The 21,511-nt window shown below is 39.6% G+C and overlaps 1 protein-coding gene across 13 annotated transcripts in view; it reads right to left on the bottom strand.

Annotated features, from left to right (window-relative positions):
• Window positions 1-21,511, bottom strand: part of POU2F1 (POU class 2 homeobox 1) — a 124,298-nt gene that overhangs the window by 8,779 nt on the left and 94,008 nt on the right. For 10 of the 13 annotated variants that reach the window (XM_062002950.1, XM_062002961.1, XM_062002993.1 and 7 more), the window contains 9 exons: window positions 19,308-19,402; window positions 16,760-16,933; window positions 12,983-13,124; window positions 10,690-10,835; window positions 9,712-9,891; window positions 6,980-7,085; window positions 6,205-6,550; window positions 5,208-5,296; window positions 3,437-4,061 (listed from right to left, as the gene is read on the bottom strand). In XM_062002950.1, the coding sequence (XP_061858934.1) occupies window positions 3,751-4,061; window positions 5,208-5,296; window positions 6,205-6,550; window positions 6,980-7,085; window positions 9,712-9,891; window positions 10,690-10,835; window positions 12,983-13,124; window positions 16,760-16,933; window positions 19,308-19,402 (1,589 nt within the window). In that variant the 3' untranslated portion in view covers window positions 3,437-3,750. Of the gene's footprint in view, window positions 1-1,472; window positions 4,062-5,207; window positions 5,297-6,204; window positions 6,551-6,979; window positions 7,086-9,711; window positions 9,892-10,689; window positions 10,836-12,982; window positions 13,125-16,759; window positions 16,934-19,307; window positions 19,403-21,511 lie in introns of those variants that run through there. The other 3 variants (XM_062003020.1, XM_062003011.1, XM_062003026.1) reach the window with 3 other exon arrangements.

The raw sequence follows: 21,511 nt of genomic DNA, 5'->3' as shown, positions 1-21,511 counted from the left end.
TGCATGCCCTGGGTGTGTCACCCGTGTCCCAGTGTCTGTTGGGACAGTAATTCTCCATTTTCCCCACTCACCAACTCAGACCGCATTCAGAACGACTGTCTGTATCCAATTGTTATTCTCTCTTTTCAGATGCATCAGTTTTTGCTGTCAGCATGATTATGATTTTTTAACGAACCTTCTGCTAAACACTAGTACAGGATCTCATATTGCTTTCGTGCTCCAAAGGAGTGTATGTGCTCTGAGGAGGCAGATGTCCACACACTGTCAGTCTGATCTCCGTCCTTCACCTAAACATTGGAGGTAGCCAGCATCCCTGAGGCAAAACACTGCCAGGGATGAAAAGTAGGCTCCAGGAGCGCCAGTCAGTCATTGGGATGGTTTAGGACAACGTATCAGAGCACGCTGGCAACGAACGTCATGGGATATGTGCTGCTCGGGTATTATTATGTCACCTTCTGCAAGCAAAATCAAGCCCTTTCTGGATATGTGGCTAGTCTCAGTTTCCAGTTTCTCTCAGAAAAAGACTTGCTAAAATATTCCCTGGAATCTGGGCCCCAGAGAGGGTGATGGGGTAGAGAGGAGGAGGGTAAAGGGGGTATAAGGTGCTCACACCAAAGCCATGTGACCAATGCAAAGGTAGTCAGGAAAAAAAGCAGATTTTTATAATAAATAAACCATCCAAGCTGCATTAGTGTTCCAGATATGTACTCAACAAGACCCTCTCCCAACCACAAACCAGCAAGAATGGGACATGAAAACTCATTCAGACAGCTAATGGCACAGTCTCTTTGAACTGCGGAGAGAGGATTTTCCACTGATTTAAGGCCCACCTTTCTTTGTGTTTCCTAGATATATACAAGGACCGTGCCCCCCACCCCATCACAAATCCCTTAGGGAGCAGAAGATACGTTGGAGCAAAGACCAGTAGTATCCTCCCTTTAACCCCCAAAAGCTTCCTGATCAATCGTATTTTTGCACAGGCCTGAAAGCAAGCAGGAACTTTCAGTGTCAGGAATGAATGTTACAGCCGCAGTTTTCTGATCATCCCTTCACTGACCATGAGTCCCAGGGACTTGCACTCCTTTGGTAGAAACTGCAGTCTATGCTATGGCCTCCAGACCGACATAGTGGGTACCAGCATCTCCTCTTCCACTTCTTCTCTACCTCCCTGAAGCATACCCAGCTATACCTTTCCCTGCTCCAAAGCTGTTACTGTGGGCCACTTCAGTTTCTGCAGTGTTATTCCTAACCCTAAAAGTCTCCTGCACGGCCTGAAGTCAAAGAAACAAATTCAAAGAACTTAATATTTATCCATACTGGTGGGATGAGGGTGGGACCTGTTGGATTAATCAATCCTCTGACATTGCCATTCTATTTACACATCAAATAAAAGAAAACAAATCCACTTAAGAGTCTGCCCCAAGGATAACACAAATTACCAACCAACCAAAAAAAAATTAAAAACAAGCAGCAACTTTTATATAAAATTAATAAAAACAAAAGACAAATGAAAAAGAAATTGTCAGTAGCATCTATCGCCTCTCTGCATCTGAACTGCACTTATACAAACTAGTCCATTAGTACAGCAGCTTGCTAGAAATTGACTTTGGTTCAAGCTTAGTTTTAAAAAAATAAAACATAAAAAAAATCAAAACCACATTAGAAACGGTGGACGGACATTTGTTAGTTTCCCTGCTTGCAGTTCACTAGTTTTTGAAGTTTTAGGGATAATTGGTTTAAATATTCAGTAAAACAGGAAGGTGGAGAGTTAGAGATGATCAGAGCAAAACCATGGTGGTGGGGGGAGAGATAAGGGGTTCTGCCACTTGAGTGCAAACACAAATTCCATATGCTCAGGTCACAAACCAAAGCATATGTAGAGTTTAAAGTTGCTGCCCTCTGGATCTTGGATGAGAAGCTCCAGGATCCCCCTGAATCATCAACAAAATGAATATAGCTGCATCCAGCTCATTTCAGGTCACCCTGGTGACAAAAGAAAAGGGGGTGGGGGGAAAGGGATTCTTCTAATACCCTCACTAGCTAAAAGTAATTTAGTTTTATAGACATGGCAGAAACCTTTAAATCCATCAGGAATGGAAAGTTCAAAGTGAACTGCATTGCAGTGATCCAGTCTTCTCTTTTTAAAAATCTTTTTTTTTTGGTTCAGACAATAGATTGTATATTTCAGAATATACAGATCTAACTCCATACAGTTCATCACTCTTCCTCATCCACGTAAATACCCTTTGCTACACGGATCAGAAGCAACCTTGAAAAGATGGTTACAGTGGCAGGCAAGCCCTGACACTCTGGTCAGAGATGCTTACTGTCATTTTTATGTAGCTAGCAGCATTACAGCTCAGAAAATACATGAGATCACTCAGGTATGTGCAAAGCCCCAGAGGCAGCTCTACTTGTGTTGGCACCAACGACGGTGACTTCTGTTTTCATATTGTTGGTTTCTGTGTTTTCCAGCCAGAAGTACTTTTTTTACGAACAAGTTTTTTCTAAACACGATGTCGGAAGTATTAGAATTAACAGAAAAGGAATATTGCCATGAATAGGGAGAATTTGACCTTTTGAAACCCTGTACCAATTCAACTGGTGGGAATCTAGGAGTGTCAGTGTTGCTTTACATACTGCCGATTAGCTTGGGTAACTTGACGATTCAAAAATATTTGCATGTGCTCTTAACAGCAAAATCAAATCAACAGAAGAGCCGTTGGTGTGCCACACAATCTAGACTCGGGAGGTCAAATCCCACTCTCTGAAGTAAAAAGGAAACATGCACACAAAGCTAAGAGCAGAATTTTGGCCATTTTCTTTAAATATTTGAGAAAAGGAGAACTACAGGTCAGAACCTAATTCCTACACCTGCTTAAGAAGCGTAGGCTGGCCTGGAAGTTTGCACACAATGATCTCTACTGCTACACTGAGCTTCCTGCACAAGTGACTCTTCTGACTCCTACAAGTAACCATCAGACAAATCCAAGGATGAGGAAACTGTTCAGAACATTCCCAGAAGATTAGGACAGAAAATCTATTTGTGCTCCATTCTTCCTCTCCACCCTCCCGCCCTCCCCCCGTGGTGTGGGAGCTCGCTGAAAATACTCCAGGAGCAAAAGACAAACGCGTCCAAACTATATATATAAAAATAATAATAATAATAATCATAATAATAATAATAATAGAGATACACCAGTAATACAGGCCTGCCTAAATTGTACCAGTTAAGAAAGGAACCCCCAACATGATTGATACGATTATAAACACCTTGTATGACATAATGGCCTGTACAACAGACCTATAAAATGATAATTAAAAAAGAAAGATATTTAGACCAAAAAAAAAACCCCAAGAAATCCCCTTCCTATGTTTGAATTGATAACCCACCTTAACTTGTCATTGTGACTGCTGGAAATGATAAGTAGTCCTTTCACTTTTTTTGTGGTTTTTTTTCGTTTTTTTGTTTTTTGGTTTTTTTTACATTTTTGGTTAGAAAGTTCTCCGATCCATGAAGCGATCCTGAAAAGACAGTGTTTATTATAAAATTAGGCAAATGTCTGTCCCAGCTTTAAATCCTTCCTGTTTTGCTTTTGCGTTTTTTGTTTTCTATTTTTTTCCTTCTCTCCCTTGTCCCCAGCAACACGGTGAGAGGATGCCCATCACATTTTCAGTTTATAAACCCCGCTGGCAGCCAGTCCCACCGGCACAGTGAAACAGGCTGCTGGCAGCACAGCTCAGCCCGGCTCACTGTGCCTTGGAGGCAGTAGTGGTGGTGGACGTGGCCCCGCTCGCAGAGGCCACCGTGAGGAGAGAGTTCTGGATGGACTCGGCTGAGGTGGAGGTGGCGTGAAGGCTGGCGACTGGTCCAGAGGCCCCTGCGGAGGCTGCAGCTGCAGAGACCAAGCTAACCGGGTTGCTGGTGAGCAGAGAAAGGTTCTGAGGGTTCAGGAACAGAGGGGCAGTTACAATGTTAGGAGTACCTCCAGCATTGGCAAACACCAAGTTTCCAGTTGCATCCAGTGATGTTATTGGAAGAGAGCCACCAGATGCAAGAGCTACAAAAGGGAAAATTGAGCGGGGAGGAGACAACATTAGCAGCAAGCAATAACGCAACAGGTGCCTAAAAGCAACTAGTCTGTTCCCTCAGCACAGGTTGGCTTTTTAGCAAAGTAGTTCTCAATGAAGCGCTGACAAGACCTTACAGATACTAGAACGCCTCTGTCATCTGCTCCTAAACTAATTCCATCATGCCTTTCATCAGATCTTTATGCACAATACTAATCTGTGTTTCCTGCCACAGAAAATCTGGATGTCCAGGCCACCTGTACTGCAGAGTTGAGATGAGTGTTCATGTGAAATGAGGGCTCTCACACCATGAAGAAGTTCACGTTACTTTGAGCATAACATTTTAAACGTTGACATATAACCACTGTTATAACTTACTCTCAACGGTCTACAGGTTTCAGTGTGCCTTAGATTATGATCTCCTAAATTTAACTGTGACACTTTACAAAATGATTCTTTCCTGTACCCCGGAAACAAGATTCGTTACACTAGTTTATAGGATGTTTGAATATATAGGTTAGTGCAAGTGCCTAAAGATCTAGCTATCCTAGTTTTTCCAGATGACAAGCTATGAACTCAGAACGACTGTTGCTAAAGTCTGGGGAAACTCCTGGCTGTGTGGCACTTCCAAAAGAAAGCTTTACTCCTCTGAATAAGGATTTAAGGTTCTACATAAGGACTATGAGTAGGTTGGTTGTTGTGGGTTCTTTTTAAATAGATAAGAGGACAAGAACAAGTCTTGCTTGGAATTGCTTTCCTAACAGATCCTGAAACAGCGCAACTCTGCTCGAGCTTACATTAGAAAAGATGTAAAAAGCAAATCTCTAACCTGCTGGAAATACATGCCAGCAGCAGGGGAGAGTAACAAAACAAATTTCAGATCACACTCAACACCACCTTAAACATCTCCTGTAAATCACTACAAGACCATAAGGAGTTCTAACCCTTTTTCTGAAGCTGTACCTGCTCTTATCTCTGATACACAAAATGTATTTGCACATTTAAATCTTGTAAATGTTACAGGAGTGCAGATTTTATGTCCAGTGCTGAGAAGTCTGTTCTTTTTGAGCAGAGAAAAACAAAGCATGTAACCGGAAGCTGTATGGCAGAGATGCACTCAAAAGAACACTACTGACCTTGAATAGTTGCCAGTGTACTGTTGCTCATCAGGGCTGGGCTGAGAGCACCACCTAATGTCCCTGGATTGAGACTGAGTAAGGCACCTCTGCAGGAAGCGAGATCGTGGAAGAAAACACAAAGACAAAGGGAAGGAGTGTTACTTTTAAGAGAAGGTTGTCACCGTTCAAAAGTACAACATCATGTTTAAATAATAAAAAAGAAAAGAGGCAGAAGGAAAGATCAGAGATGAAGGGCTAATTTTAGTTTTTCCCTCATGATGTCTAACAGCCTTTCAGTTGTGTGGTTATCAACATGCCGGAATTACAGACACTGTAAATATGTGGCTTGCATTGTTTGTTGGTGTAAAATATTTTTATTTTTTGGAGAGACTGCCACTTGTTAGAGAGCTATCGTCATCTCCCAAATTCAGCTAAGAAAGATTTAAATCAAGAGGAATCAAAGAAACAAACAGTTATCTCTCAGAACAACATTTCTAAAACTAAAACTTCAACAATACGTCATCGTGCATCTTTTACAGCTTCTATCTCATCACGGGAAAATGAATACTGAGGTGTGAAGCTATCTCTCCATTTTACAATTAGTAGAATAGATTAGAATCACAGAATCATAGAACCATTACAGTTGGAAAAGACCTTTAAGATCACCGAGTCCAACCACCAACCTCCCACTGCCAAGCCCGTCACAACTGTATCCCTCAGCACTTCATCTACTTCACCTAGATTCTACAATTCACTGGTAATTACAGCTCTGAAGTCAAGCTCTGCAGTGGGGTGGATGACTTCTCAAATAACAATATTGCTGCAACACAGCTTTTTCATCTTTAAAATGGAAACAACATTTGTGTACATTGATGGCAATGGCCAATTACCATCTAAAAGTAAACCTTCAGATTTTGAGATGAATAACACTAGAATCACCACATGAGCTACCAGAAGAGAAATTTATCCCAAGAATTCTCCTTCCCTCTTCTGTGTGTGAAAAACTCATCCTTACCCAGCTGCAAACTGCGAGGATGCCATCAAGCCTGGGTTTAGTCCTGCTGCAGCAGCCATGGCAGCAAGACTTGCATTTGCAGGCAACTGTGCAGCTCCTTGTAACGCGGCTGCTGCCGCTGTTTGCAACCCTGATGCCGTTACCATCACCTGGCTGGTCCCAAGAGGGGAGGACAAAGGAGCGGAGGTTGTCTGTGTTGTGCTGGTCTCACTGGCACTGGATGCCTCTGAATTGGAGGCTGAGGCAGAAGGGGAAGGACTCAGGGAGGGTGATGTCACTGCTGAAGGAGCTGGAGGTGCTGTTGAAATCACTGTTGCCGTGTTGTTGGAGGTGGTTTCTGTTGTGCCTGGAAGATTGATTCCAGTTAGATCAGTACAAAATGCAGACATGATTGAACAGAAATCACTACCCACCTGAACTGAACTGCACATCCAACTGAAAGGGAGACAAACACACGTTTCTGTAGGACCAAGAAGCATCAAGAGTCCAAGACTACAATGCTCAGACTACAATGAATGACACTTCCCAACAGGAGGCTGAGGAGCTCTAGAAGCTAGCAATAGAATACAGTGTATTTAATTTCAGTGTCACCTGTGATTTTATCCCCAGAAAAGTCAACTGAATGGTCACAGAGAATGATGTTTCCTAGAGGAGTAGCAAGGAACAATTGACAAGAATGTCCTGGGATACCAGTGACCAATACTGAGTGATCTTTTGAAGAGTTAAGGGGAAAATGGTCGAGGTTAATGTAGGGGCAAGAGAAATCAACCCTTACCTGTGACTGACAGACTTGTTACAGCAGGGCTGGTCAGAGGGAGCACAGGATTGACAGTCAGGGTCGTAGCTGCACTGCTAGTCACAAGGCTTGGCGTGGTTGCCACCTGGAGGTCAAAAAAGAATACAACTGCTCAATTGTTAAAAGACAAAAAAAGAGTTAGCTCATGCACTTGGATTTCTTGCTTCCCATCCTCAACTGAGGAAGTTATCACAGAAAACACTGCATATAAACTAACTTTTTTGTAATTCTGTTACTCTATCCTTCAGTGGACCAACTGTAGCACCTTCTCTAATCGCCAGCAATAATCTTTATTCTTAATCGTTTGGTATTAGAAAGGAGATGTATGCATTACAGCCATACTATCTCAGGACTGCAAGTTAGCCCTCTTGCTCTGCCTCTCCCCACAAAGACAGCACCTTGTTTTATTAGAGTCACTCTTACAGAGTTCAAAAATGTATTATTTTTGCATGGGTTTTTTTTTTTCTTGTTTAAACATCTTTTCAGCTATGAATCTCCTTCTCTGACAAAATTATCTCAATGCCTCAGCATTACCAAAGTTGTTTAGGGTAGCGTATTTACATGCATAAATAGAATAACATTTTACTTTTACTCAACCAAACTATAAGCTTCCCTTTGACAAGTTTCCTTGTGCCAGAGAAAGGATCTCTGAATTTTAAAACATTCAAAAGAAACTAGCTAATTTTACTTGTGGACAGCTTATTACAAGAAAGCTACAATAAACTGAAGATGTTACAGATAAAAAACACCAAAGATTCAAGGCTGGAGGAACCAGCTTATAGGAAAAATGAAATTTAAGAAGAGGAAGAACTTTTTATGGACAAGACATGGTGTTCAACAGTAATATTTGAATGCTGTTATACATCAGTGAGAGAAATGAACCCTTTAGAATAGCCCAAGAGAACATACTCCAGGATATAGGCTAAAACCTTCCTTCTTTCTCCTCTCTTACCTTATTATCAATCTTTCTCACACTGCATATCCTCTTATAAAGACAGTCAGAAGCTTCATGCTTTTTAAACAAGACTGGGGCAACTGCGACTGATCTAAAAGCTTTCTGCACATCTCAAATAGTGTATGAAATAAAGAGGAGCTATATACATAGTACACTTCTCACTAATGCAGCCCAGACATCGCATCTGTCATCTGTCCACTGAGCGGTTTAAGGCCAAGGTCACGATCCATATTTCAGGGCAGTGAATGACTTAGAATTAATACAGCTAACCCCGTGGCTACAGTGACTGACTTCAGCCAATGCAAAAGCACGCTGCCATCAAAAGGAGCATTCCCCTCCAATCCTGCTTCAGACCCCGAGCACTTGTGCAGCCAGGCTATGAGCCAGATGGCTTATCTTTACATAGTGAAAATTCATCATTGTTCTTCATTGTGGTTAATTTGCAGTCAAACTAGCAAATTAAGCCCAGTTTATGGACACGTCATCTCTGGAGCTGACACAAGGAATCAACAAAGCTCATAGCAAGTGAAGGCTGGGGCCAGTAGGGCTGGAACATCCATTTGAGTGGTAGTGCAGGGAAGCTTACAGTGAGTGAAAACGCTCAGTGAAAGAAATGTCCCTGGAAAAATGGAGACTGTGGTTAACATCTCCATTTCTTACATACAATGGCAGTTTATAAGGAAAGGGAAATTTATGTAGGAAAGCTGCTTTGTTAAGTTGCAGTCTGATTAAACTTGAATGGTTACCAAAACATAGCATTGCAAATCTCACTATGTTCTCCTTTGATAGCCAGGCCTGCAACCTTGCTTTCCAAATGGGGAAAGAAAAAAAAAAATCAGACTAAGTACATGTCACATATCCCTTCCCCTCAAACAAATGGTTGCATGCACACATCCTGAGACAAGGATGAGGGGAAAGAATGATACGTCACCAAAATTAATGGTTTAATGAAGTACTGGAAGATATTAGCTACTACAGTGATGAGGGTGGAATAAATACTACAGAAGGACAGCTACAGGCTACATAAATTCCACCACATTCCTATTAGCATAGCTACTATGAAATCTAATAGCTACTGTTTCTATTTATGAAAACAGACCTCCATGGACATTGGTAGCAAAGGAGCTGAAGGAACCTTGATGCATGTGTTTTGTTACTCTTATTTTCATGAAGTTTGTGTTTACCTGAGGCAAATACAAGTGTGGGAAATTAATTACATGAGTATTAGCTGAATTCTTCCTTTGTTCCACATCTGTTCTAATATAAATTGTTCCCGACTAAAGGTAACAACAACAGTATCGATGGATTTGTGTGACTTAAGTCTCCAAATGATACATTTTACTGCTGCTCATCTACTTAGGAGAGCAGCCAAAGAAAGAGAGGAGGGGTAGAGCTGTTAAGCCTTTTTTAAATTACAATTACTTTCCAAAAAAAAAGTTTGGGCAGGAGAGAAAGCCCAGACATACACTGGAGTTATCTCTAAAATACATTCAAAGCAATAATCCCAAATGCAATTTTGCTAATGTTTTCTCATGATCTGACAAAATACAACACCCAAACTGAAGGTCTAACTAGTGTCGGATCTGTAAGCACTACCTCTCTCAGTATGCAAGTGGGATATTTTAAATGATGGTAAGATATAAATTTGTGAGAATAAGTCTGCTGCATAAAGAAGGTGTAGTACGTGCAACTTCCAATGAGCACAGTAGAACATTCTCTTCCAGTCACCTTTTGTCAACAGCTTCTTGATTCTTACCAGTGAGGTTGGGCAAGGGAAAATTGCTTTGATGGGCGAGCTGCTGGTTCCACCACTGCTGGGTGGGTTGATCCTTTTCTCCTTCTGGCGCCGGTTACAGAACCAAACGCGGATCACCTCCTTCTCCATGTTTAGCTGGTCAGCTATCATGGTGATCTCATCTGAGGTAGGCTTTTGGTTCTGAGAAGAGGAAACGGTACTTGAAAAGCTGTGAAATTACCTTCTGAATTTCTGCATTATAGCTTCTTCTTCACTAGGCAGAAATCTGGATGGGCTATTTATATCCAGAATTTGGTCAGTGGTACAGTAGAAATAGACCATAATACAGTTCTGTCCTCTATGTTCCCAGTTACAGGAATATTTCTACCAATAATAAGCTGTGCTCCGCAGAGATGGGTGAAGAAGGTTAAGCTCACATGCCCCTCTTTGAAAGATCTGATTTGTGAGTTAATCCTTCACAGAAGTCTAGATATTGATATGGAAATCTTTCTTTCACCATCTCTTTGAAGAGGATGGTGAGAGTAACTATAGCAACAGGCAAATGAACTCCAAGTTGTCTTGACCCATAACACCTGTACAACGCACAAACTACATAACAAGAGTAACATAAGGCCAGCTGAAACCCTAACGCTATATACATTTAGGTTGTCATCCCATTTACCCATCCTCAGAAAGGGCAATGTGTTTTCTTCTTTTTGATGTGCAGAATATCTAGCTCCGATCTACGGCTCGGCATCTTGCAATCCGAAATTACAAAGTCAGCAAACTACAAGGACCAATGAGATTTTTTGAGGGTATTTGCATTCTGTTGTTTGTAAAGTAGACATTGATGCCTGCTTCTTGGCACGGCTTTTGTTTTGTTTCACCTTGTTTAGCACAAGCAGTTTCCTGAATAGCACAGTAATGGGTTTGCTGTAACAGGTAGGCTTAAGTAAAGTTTTTTTACATCTTACTGCTGAGCAGAACAGGATCACTGACCTCCAGGAAACTCTTCTCTAAGGCCACACGTATGTTGGTCTCTATGCTGGTGCGTTTCTTCCTCCTACGGTTCAAGCCTTCGATCCCTGGCCCTGAAGAATTCAGGGCACTTGGGCTGGAGAGAGTTGAATCAGATGAGAGGTTTTCTGAAAAAAAGAAAAGTAATATAAATCAGGAGATTTTCTTTGAATGCAGTGTAGTCTAATACAAGTGCTCTTCATCTGTGCAAGTTACGTTAAAACCCACTCTAAATCCATTCCAGATTTCTGGAATAGATTTCTGAAGATCACGAGTAATGGTTGTACTTTTAAATTTCAAGTATATGTTTTAATTTATGAGCTATAAGGAAACCCAAAGGGTGCTCTGTACTCCTGTATGATAAAACAGTATCCTTTTTATAATACCTATACAAAGTTTGTCTCTCTTATTTTGTCCCACCCCACACTCACAGCACGTTGCAGTTTAAAGAAAAAAAAACTCGTAACTGGTAGCCATGAGCCACAACTCTAAGTCACAGGCATTTATGGAAAAATCTGAGAAGCCTAAAATTTCTGCTTGCCACTCCATAATACACAAGAGGAAGTCCACAGCCAGCTTTAGAGTATTTGATTTCTTCTCTCTGGCTACTCAGTGCTATGCAGTTCCACTGAACAGCCTATACTGCTAGTTGCTCCCCCTCCTTAGCTTTGCTAGGTATCTAGCTGTCCAGCCCTAATCCTCGCTTTTTGGCTTCACAGAAGAACAAAGAGAGAACATACTTGACATTACTTTGCAGTAAGTGTAAAATGACCATCAGGCAGGTTTCAGCAGGGAATTTAAACAGAATTATTAATTATGGCTGGAGATGCCTCACTGCACTGGCGTTGGTGAGCGATAAGCTAGTGCCAAAGTTCACAATGCCTAAGAACATTCTGATAGGCTCAAATGGGCAAGTACATTCAGTTCATTATTTTCTAGATTATTATTTTCAGCAACAGCACTCATAAATGTGCTGAAATCCCTCTCCATCCCAAAAACTCCACAGAATAAGTCGAACTCTGTAATGACAAATTCTCTAACACTCCAATGCGACATAACAGAAGGGACCATCACTATGCTTCTCCTGCCTGCTTTTACCTAAAAGTCGCCTTTAATATCACCTACATCTTTCTTCCAAAGATTCTTCTGAAACTGAATCAGAGCCAATAATTATGCTTCCAAACTTCCAGGCTGTAAAGGACCCTGATACTGTTTACAGTCCTTAACAGATCCAAGTACTTCTTCAGGCTAGCAGATAAAGCCAACTGTGACACTCCTTGCAGCACTGGACTCATCCAGTGTTGCTAGGTTTGGGAACAACTGGCCTGTGGACTAGAGCATTCAGTGTGAAGCTCATTGTGATTTCTATTGCAGATCTAGATTACCTAAAGATAACTCCTGTCAGCAGAGCAGAATCGCACTTCCTTGTTTCAATGCAGGACAAATTTTCAACGCTGCATCTGATTACTTTCAAAATTTCAGAGGATGCTGTAGGAGCCAGCATAGAGCTCTCTTCATTTTGGTAAAAATAGGAAGGCACGCACCATCCCTGCCATCTGTTTAGCAGATCCATCAATTTTATACTATGTACAGTTGTACACTTGGGAAAAAAAACCCCAAAACCTGGCTGACAGCATGCTTAAACACTTTCTATCCTAACACCTAGCACCATCATCCAAGCTCCTTTAGCTGGTGGGCAAAAAACCTGGGAAAACAAAAATAGAACACTGCCACCATTGGTGTGGTGAATAACTTCTAGCCCTGGCAAAAAATAATTCTGGAAAGAAAAAGCAAAACCTAACCCACTAAAAAGTCTTCCTCTGGGGAGAGTGTTTAAACGGACCCTTGGAGAGAAGTGAAAAGAATGCACATAGGAGTATGGGAGGAGATGAATGCAATAAGCTCTGCCTACTGAAACAACCAACCATGCAACCCTCTCCTACTACACATCTGGAAAAGAAAGCTAGAAGATGATTAGAAGTTATACGCATTAACATACATGAAGGAGGAAAACCACAACACATACCTCACTCCATGCAACTATTCAGTTGGCTGCAGAACACAATTATGAAAGTTCATATGGGAACAAGTTCAGACACATTTAAGCACATGAAGAAGGAAGTATGGACTCTTATTCCTATACCCTTATTCATCCTATGGACAAAGACTGGCAGCTTCACAAAACCTTAAGGGCACAAACGAAGCAGTTTTTCAGGGGTTTTCAGAATCCTACTGATTATGGCAAGCTGGTGAAGAAATATACAGACTCATTCACCTGCATCATTGAGCCACTTTTCCAGAAGCGGCTTTAACTTGCACATGTTCTTAAAGCTGAGGTTCAAGGCTTCAAAGCGAGAGATGGTAGTTTGGCTGAAGTCATTTCCATAGAGTTTGCCCATAGCGAGCCCAACATCACCCTAGACAAAGAAAGAGAAAAAAGGGATTCACTGACATAGGCACTTCCAAAGCAAGTATTCCTGCCACATTCCCTAGCGACTCCACTGATGCTTGGGAATTGAGTTTCACAGAAATTTGCTCAGTGCTACCAAGACTCATGCTAAAGCAAATAATCATAAAGAAATGTCAAACCTCTGTCAGTTTAACCACGTAACTGTATCCAGGAAATCCCTGATGCTTAGTCTTCTTAGCATTATCCCTGAACAGAACATTCCACTGACTATTAACTTGTAATTTTTTTTTAAAAAGTTGTTTGAAATAAGATAAGGCCAAGCTCTCTTGAGGAGCAGATTTAAGTATCGGTATATTTCAAAACAATGAAGAAAAGTTAAAATAAACAGAAATGCACAGAATTCATGTTCTCAAATGAGTTAGGAAACACTCTTGAAAAGATGTCTGCAAACATTTATCACATTTAAATAGAAGCAAAATATTCTTATCTGAACTTTTTCTGTCTTCTGAGGTTTAAACCAAACTTCTCCTCATAGATAAACACTTCAAAGTGGACAAGAAATAATGACTAACTGTAGTCTTTGCTATCAGTACCCATCTGCCAAAAAAGCTATCCAGGAGACTTACAGACAGATGATCACCTGTTATGGCTGTTCAAAACTCTGGTTTAGTTAGCTATCAGACATTCTGCTTATCTTAATATATACATGTGCATCTATATATATACACTATGTAATTTACATTTGGAAAGTCTCCAATCAAAAAAGAAATAAACCAAAACAATCTACTCTTCACTGTGGCCATTAAAAACACCATGTTTTCCTATTGTATTTTAAAGCTGGAAGGTACTGACCTTTCAAGAAATGTAATTATTTTTTTAAGTGTGCTATTTGGTCTAAAGTAGTTGGATTTTTTTAACACACAAAGAAGTATGAAAAGACTAGAAGAACAGATTGAAAAGCTTGAGCATTGTTAGTGGAGTTTAATTGCAAGTAGGTTAGTTGAACTGTGCGTAAGGCTTGCTTTCTTTCCTTTTAGGTCAGATCCACAACCACATCTTGATAAAAGTATACTAATACATGCAGAGTGGCCACATACAAGTGAGGAAGAAAGTAATCTTTGGTAAGCTTACTAAATTGTGCAGGTTGTGTAAATAAAACAATTTTCTTCCTAGAACAGGACCAGAACAATTGGTTTGTACGTCCTTCAATCAGAGGAAACACGTGGGAACTCACATGTATGCTCTCGCCCATTATGCCAGGATTCCGTGCATTTTAAAACTCATAAATCATTCCAAGAGAAGTAACGTGGATGCCCTACTGGGTTTATGAAGAAGAAAACCTGGCTATGTAAACCATTTTAGAGGTAAGTTGATTTATGTCTTGGCAGGAAAGAGTTATGAAATTTGCTCCAGTCCTACAACTAAATTTAATTCCAGTTGTTCTTACTAACATTTGCCATCTGATTTAAAATGAATAGTTAACCATTTCTGTGACAATCATTTCCAATGCCAAAAGGTGGCAGCATTTCAGCTGTGACAAAAAGGAATTTACATATTGGGATAAGAATTTTGTATTTTGGGATGGATGGAACAGGGGATAAAGGCACTGTATATGCACCTCATCTCTCATCGAGGTAGAATGAAGCTCTGGCATGGAACCGAAACTGATAATAAGGATCATCATTGTGTGTACTGGTCTGTTAAGAAGTTCAGATGGACTAGCAGAGGTAAAACCTTTTACAGAATAAAAACAACATTGTCTAAAATGTTTGTTCATATAACTTGAATCTGTACTGACCAATTAGTCACAAACCTGCAATAATGCTAAGATGTAGTATGCTCATTGTGTCTCTGTATGTCAAATGTGGAGATATTTTTAAGGAAAACAATGAAACAAAAGGATTTAAATCCTTCAACCACTTTTCAGGGTGGGAGAAGAGACAAAACTGCTGAAATTCAAAACCTGTTACATTGTTCACAAGACAATGTACTAAGCGATTAGTTTGCAATGCAAACTAAATCTTACAATTATTTTTGAAAGGCAGGGGTGGTGTGAGTCTGGAAAAGCTTACAGTACCACTGGAAATAAATTTCTTTTATCCTCTGAAAGGCAGTCTATTTAACTAACCATAAGGGTCTCTAATTATCATCCAATTATGCAATTAGGTAGAAGTTATTAGAATTGCCGAATTACACACATACAAATAGGATAGGAATGATTAAATGCAGCTTCTCAAGATTCTCCTTTTTTAAGCTTAAAAGCAAATACTGAAATATAAGCCTGAGCAGTTGTGTTCATTTTTCCTCACCATAAAAATTCACAACAGGGTCAATAAAGAAGGGTTAGCCCACAACTTTAAGAATCTAGTTTGAGCCTTTATAATCACTTCACAGCAGGGCAGATTAAACTTAATAACTAAAGATCTACATGAACCTCCTCAGTCAGGCTATAGGGAAGCTATTGTATTTTATTCTATTCTGTTCTGCTCTATTCTAGCTTTTGTGTGTCCATCACTTGTATTTCTGTGCCTCCCTCTAGCGGAAAGAATGGAGGGAAGGAGGCACACATGCCAGCAAAATGCATTTCATTTTACCAGGAACATTCTGTTCTTGAGTTATAATTAAGATGCTGCCAGGAACTTTCATTATGAACCTTGATTTTTTCAAACGTTTAGGACATTGCCAGAAAAATAAATCTGACTTTAGCACATACTTTCAGCTAGAGTAGATTTAGTTATGCTGGGTCAGAGGGAACAAATTGACTGCTCTGAGCTCAGACTTTTAAATTCCTACTTTGATTTTTGCATGCTATTTCCTCTAGTAAAAACACACCTATGCTTACCAGAGACTCCTGCCAAAATAAACTGTTTACCTGGACAGATATTTTAATCTTGCACGGGACAAAATTCATTTTCATATTAACAATAAAGGACTCTGGGATCCAAGCAGCATTTCCATTCAACAGAATAATTAAACATGTAAATGCACTTTGCACTTTTAATCGTACTCCTCATTCAACCATTTTCACTATGTTCAAGATTATTTTTCTCCTGCTTTATGGGTATTTCTGAGCTTTCAAGCAAACCAAAGCAAACCACTACTCCAGTTCACCTCTGTAAGGAGAGAACTTCAAAGGTGACAGTCCTTTCAAGTTTTGTTTAGGAACCTTTGTAAAAGCATTACATACAGAAATCATTGACGTTTAGCAGGAAATTATGCTTGAGAGATAAAACCCCTTTGACATTCAAAACAACTCCACAGTGGTGATGTACTTTTTAAACACACAGAGCAATTAATTGTGCTATATGATTTTTGAAACTTTGTTCTTCTGAAGGCAGCTTGAAAGTGCTTTGTCCCATTCATTTTACATCCTACAGAATGAACAGTGCACATGCAATGACATCTGGAGCTGGTAAATGCACGTACCTGCTGGGAAAATGGCTACGCTTTAAAACCAACAGGGAAGTAGGATGGATGTATGGCTTTTTCTGTCATTTCTCAGAAATCTCCTACATAAAGGCCAGAGCATAACCCTATTTAAGAAGGTTCTCCTAGGAAAAGGTGGAATTGTAGTCTCCCTCCAGACTTGAAAGACGAGACCTCAGATTCCACACCGGCAGGCACTAAGGCACGCAGTCTCACCTGAGTGAATCCAAGTTTGATCCGTCTTTGTTTGAAAGTCTTGGCAAACTGCTCAAGCTCCTCAAGGTCACTGGGCTCCTCCAAGCTGGGAGTGTCGATTCGCTTTGGTGTTGACTGGCTCTGTGGAAGTGGCTGAATGGGGGTCGCTGCTATTGTGCGTGTTGGGGTTGCTGGCTATTAAGATAGTAAGGAAAAAGATGAAAATCAGACTTAAAACAATCAGCAGCAAAAATTTAATACAAGAAAGAGATGTGATGTTTCTGGGAGAAAGATCAATGAATTTGACATTTCCGGCAACCTGAAAGTTCCTCCAATTTATTTACATTCCTCTCAAGAATAAGCAATCACAATCCAGAAAACTGTATTAGTATGACAGCCTTTTAAAGGCTCTGTCAGAACCAATTAAAGAAAAGTAAGAGATGTTCAACGCAGCAGATAACCAGCATCTTTCACTTGCTACAGAAGCTGAGCAAAGAAAGGCTGAACACTCTTACTTGATATAGTTCTACCATTTATAGACAGCTTGGCATTCATTCCCTTTTAATCATTTTAAAATTGAATTTACTGCTTGTGTGAGGTGTCAGATTGTCATCAGCCCAAAAGATTCAAGTCTCCTATTTAATCTTGGAACAGTGAGCACATACAGGTGCAGCAAACATGGCAAGTTTCCTGTAATGTCACTTCTTGGGACTGACTCTACTGATCCAGTAGGAAAAAAACAGATCTACCTCTAACTCTCCTGTTAACACTTGCAACAGTAACAATGGATGTACTGGTGATATGAGAAATTAAGCAAACACAACCTGCAGAAAACAATTCCTTTTAGGTCACATTTTTCTTCTATATAAAAGGCTATTTTCCCAGGAAGTCTACATCACTACTCCTGAACACTGGCATACTAGAGCATACTCTGCAGCAATAAGAAGTAGTTGAAAAACACTGAGAACCATGGAAAATACTCACAGGTGAACAAAATATATTAAGATCTGGTATTGCACAGTTCAGGCTTTATATGCAACAAGAGCCCTGGAAACATTTTTAGTGGTTGGACTCAATGATCTTAAAGGTCTTTTCCAACCAAAATAATGATATTATTCTACGATTTTAGTGCATAACTCTACCTTCTTACAGGCCACAGATGAACTTAGATGCAGTGACAAATCATTTACTGCAGTGAAATTCTATTCAGTTCAGCTCAGACTCTTAAGTAAAGGTGGCTTCATGTTTTTATGTCCTATCTCCAGATCTGAAGCTATGGACTCCTTCAGGGTGAATAAGAACAGCCTCCAGTCTCTGCAGCACTACAGTTCTATGCAAAGTACAGAAACGTCTGTTCTAAAAGAAATGGCCCACATATAGCTGAATCTTTACATAGCTCCTTATGTTGCCTTCTTCTGGGTTAGTGCAGTGTTTTGCAGTGCACAGCAGATGGTAGAGGGAGGTCAGGATCTATAATTCCATTACTTGAGAAATAACATGATCATATATGGTCTTTCTAGGGTTGCAGATATACGTGTCACACTATAAAGGTAATATTTTTAAATTTACAGTAAACATGGTGGGTAATTACTGCAATATGTCTTTACTGACTTCACCTCCTTTATATAATTTATTTTCTCTTTGTGGTTTTGATACTTTTTTTTTTTTAATCTAACTATAATCTTTAGTAGGGAGTCATGCTGCTAACTGAGGTATGAACTACAGAGGTGAGACAAATTCCATTTTCCACATGGTGCATGAAAAATACTATAGGTGATATAATAGAAAATGTAGTTTTCTAAGACTCTGATAGACTCAAGCATCTTATTACAGACTAAAAAATTCTTATACATAACCAAGTTGGCAGAAAGATACTGTAGGATATTACATGGTATTTGAGAATCAGCATGCAGTCATGTAACTTAAGCGCACAGTAAAACCTAGACTGAAGCAAAACTGAATTTGCAGGCACGTGCCACCTTAAAATTGCTTTCTCTGCAGTCTGAAAGCTTAATCATAGAGCTTGAATATTTTAATATACATCTAAGAGGATATTTTAATGCATTTCTAACAACCTCTTCACTTTCATAAAAGGTAACTAATAAGACTGGCAATGACTTAGCAAGAATATCAAAACAGTGAGGCTACAAAAAAGACAGATTACCAATACAATCTTTAGAAAGAGAATCTTGTCAGAATTATTCTTTTTGAGCTTTTTAGGTAGCCCACATCTTACTCCACTGAATCACACAAATGTGTAGATTGTCAAAGAAAGTTTTACAAGAAATTAAATGATGTTCTATTACTACTAACTCAAGATATAAATTATGGACATTTTCAGCTAAAAATAAAAACTTAGAACCATAAATGCATGAAGAGAGGCCTGCTAGGGTGGAAACTACAAAGCTGAAGTTACTGAAACTTCAGCTCTACACTGAATCTATCTAGAAAGATTAATTCAGTATTATAGCTATGATCTCTACTCCAGTCTGTAATACAAAGTGTCCATTCACTTTCAATAGTTTAAATCCCCTCCAAGCAACTAATGAACTGTAGAATTCAGCCTGACCTGCGAGGCAAGGGTGATGCTTGGCTGAGACTGCAGGAGGTTGGCTTGGCTTTGCTGAGGTAGTTGCGTTAAGAGATTCTGCGCTTGCAGGAGACCTGGAGAGAGAAAAATGAAAACATGAAATGAGGTGAAACAAGGCTCTTGCCAATAATCAAAGCTATAAAACATTTGAGATGCAAATCTCCATTTCCTCCCTGCATAGGTATTGTTAGACTTTGGACTTTTCAGTACAAAATGCCCTTGCATTTTCCTGAACTATGTGTGCTGACAGAAGGGTAAGAAAGAAAAGTCTGTACTGTCTCCCCCACAGAAAGAATTTGCAATCATCTAGGCTATCCCAATTCTGTGGCCATGAATCATTTATTGCCCTATTCAGCATGCAGATTTTGGGTAAACCTCTTACTGTAACCAACAGCTGACCAATAACTAGACAGCCATATAAAAATAAAGAACTCAACACTAATCAGATCAAATCCAACAACTGAACACTAATTAAACCCACAAATTTGGCTCTTGGATCACCCTTCTTCCTCTCTGTATCACCTCATTCTGGCCAGCTGCCTAACAAGACGGCAACTTTCTCTGGCAAACTTAAAATAGATCACACCAGAAGACAAATGAAGCCCAGATAACCTCCTCCCAGCTGAAATAAGGAAGAAATATTTTGTAAAATTATTCAGAACTTAAAGCTTAGGTAAGATACTAAACATTGCTTAAATTGCACAAGTAGAATAAACAAAAAACCCTGCTATTATGAAAAAGTGACAACATTAAAGAACAGTTGGGACTGCTGCAACCAATATACAGAATATGTGGCCATTCTAAAAATAAATTCTCTTACAGGCCACTATTTGTATGGTTTCTCAAATCTCTCGGGAAATTGAGATCTATGGTTGCATCTATACATTTTTAACATGAAGCTATCTGATTTTTTTTCCCCCTTTCTACTAATAAAATCTATGGGTTTTTTAGGGTTAAGAATCTTGACAAAAAAAATACACCTACAGTTAGTCAACTCCCTTAATTTTATTTTTAAAATATTACCATTATTCTTTAGGTAACTTCTAGCTCTAACTACCAATTTCTCCTATAATAACTTAAGAACCCCATTAATTAAACTTAGACTTAACAGTCATTTTCCATACAGAAAGTTTCTATGACTGGGGTGAATGATGGCATGACAACAACAGTTCAACATTGCAGCCACTCAAGAGCACAGAACACCAAGTAAGTACCACTTAAATTCTGTAATTTGAGTTTGATGTGGTCTGTTCCGAGTCATCATCTGGCCAATCAATCAGAGCACATCACTCATGACCAGCTACCTCTTAACAGACTACAGGTAGGGGACACAAGAGTTTAGAAAGTGATAAATACCTAGGGAGAAACTGGATGTTTTATGCAAGGTTAATGCCATAGGAGGCATGAAAAGAGGGACCACAATGGGTAGGAAGGAGAAAATGTACCCTCTACTCAATGAGGGGGACACAACTACAGAAGAATTGTCTTCTGACAGAGATATTACCACTTTGCTGTTTGGTTTTTTTTTCCCCCTCAAGGTGTTGAATATGTATTTTAAAAGAATATGTTGTTATCAAAACATTCAAGACCTACAGAATAAAGCCAGCTGCTTATCCAACACAATAGCACAGCATAGATAACTATGTAAATTTGCTTTGCACCACATAATCAATGTGTTCCAGCTGTGTTTTTGAAAAGCCACAGAGATGGAATGATCAGCTTAAGAAACTTCCAAGACAGCTACCTACTACAGCTACATGGTGCTTTTTACAATGCAAATATTTGTTCACTTGAAAGATTATTTCAGCTGCCCAAATCTAAATATTAATTAGCAAACACTCACCTCCAACTGAAGATGTTTTGACCTCCATTTAGTGACAGTGAATTTTAAGTGACAACTTGAAATGGAAAAGGGTAAGCCATCACACCAACACTATAGAGCAGCTGATCACCAATGAAACAAAAAATAGGCAGCTGATAGTGATCACATTTGACCTCTACTCCACTGGTAACACCATTGATCACACATTACTGACTTCTTTTTTTACTGTAGTCAGAGTAATTAGGACTGTCTTCTTGTGATTTTTTTTGACCTCGAAGAAATCCCAGAGGATGCTTTCCTGGCAATAACACTTTTGATGAAGAGCACAAGATGACTACATTCTTCCTTGTTTTATTCTCAC

The sequence above is a fragment of the Colius striatus genome, chromosome 1 (assembly GCF_028858725.1).
Source record: "Colius striatus isolate bColStr4 chromosome 1, bColStr4.1.hap1, whole genome shotgun sequence".
Classification (NCBI taxonomy): Eukaryota; Metazoa; Chordata; class Aves; order Coliiformes; family Coliidae; genus Colius; species Colius striatus.
This window is presented reverse-complemented; position numbering and strand designations above follow the sequence as displayed.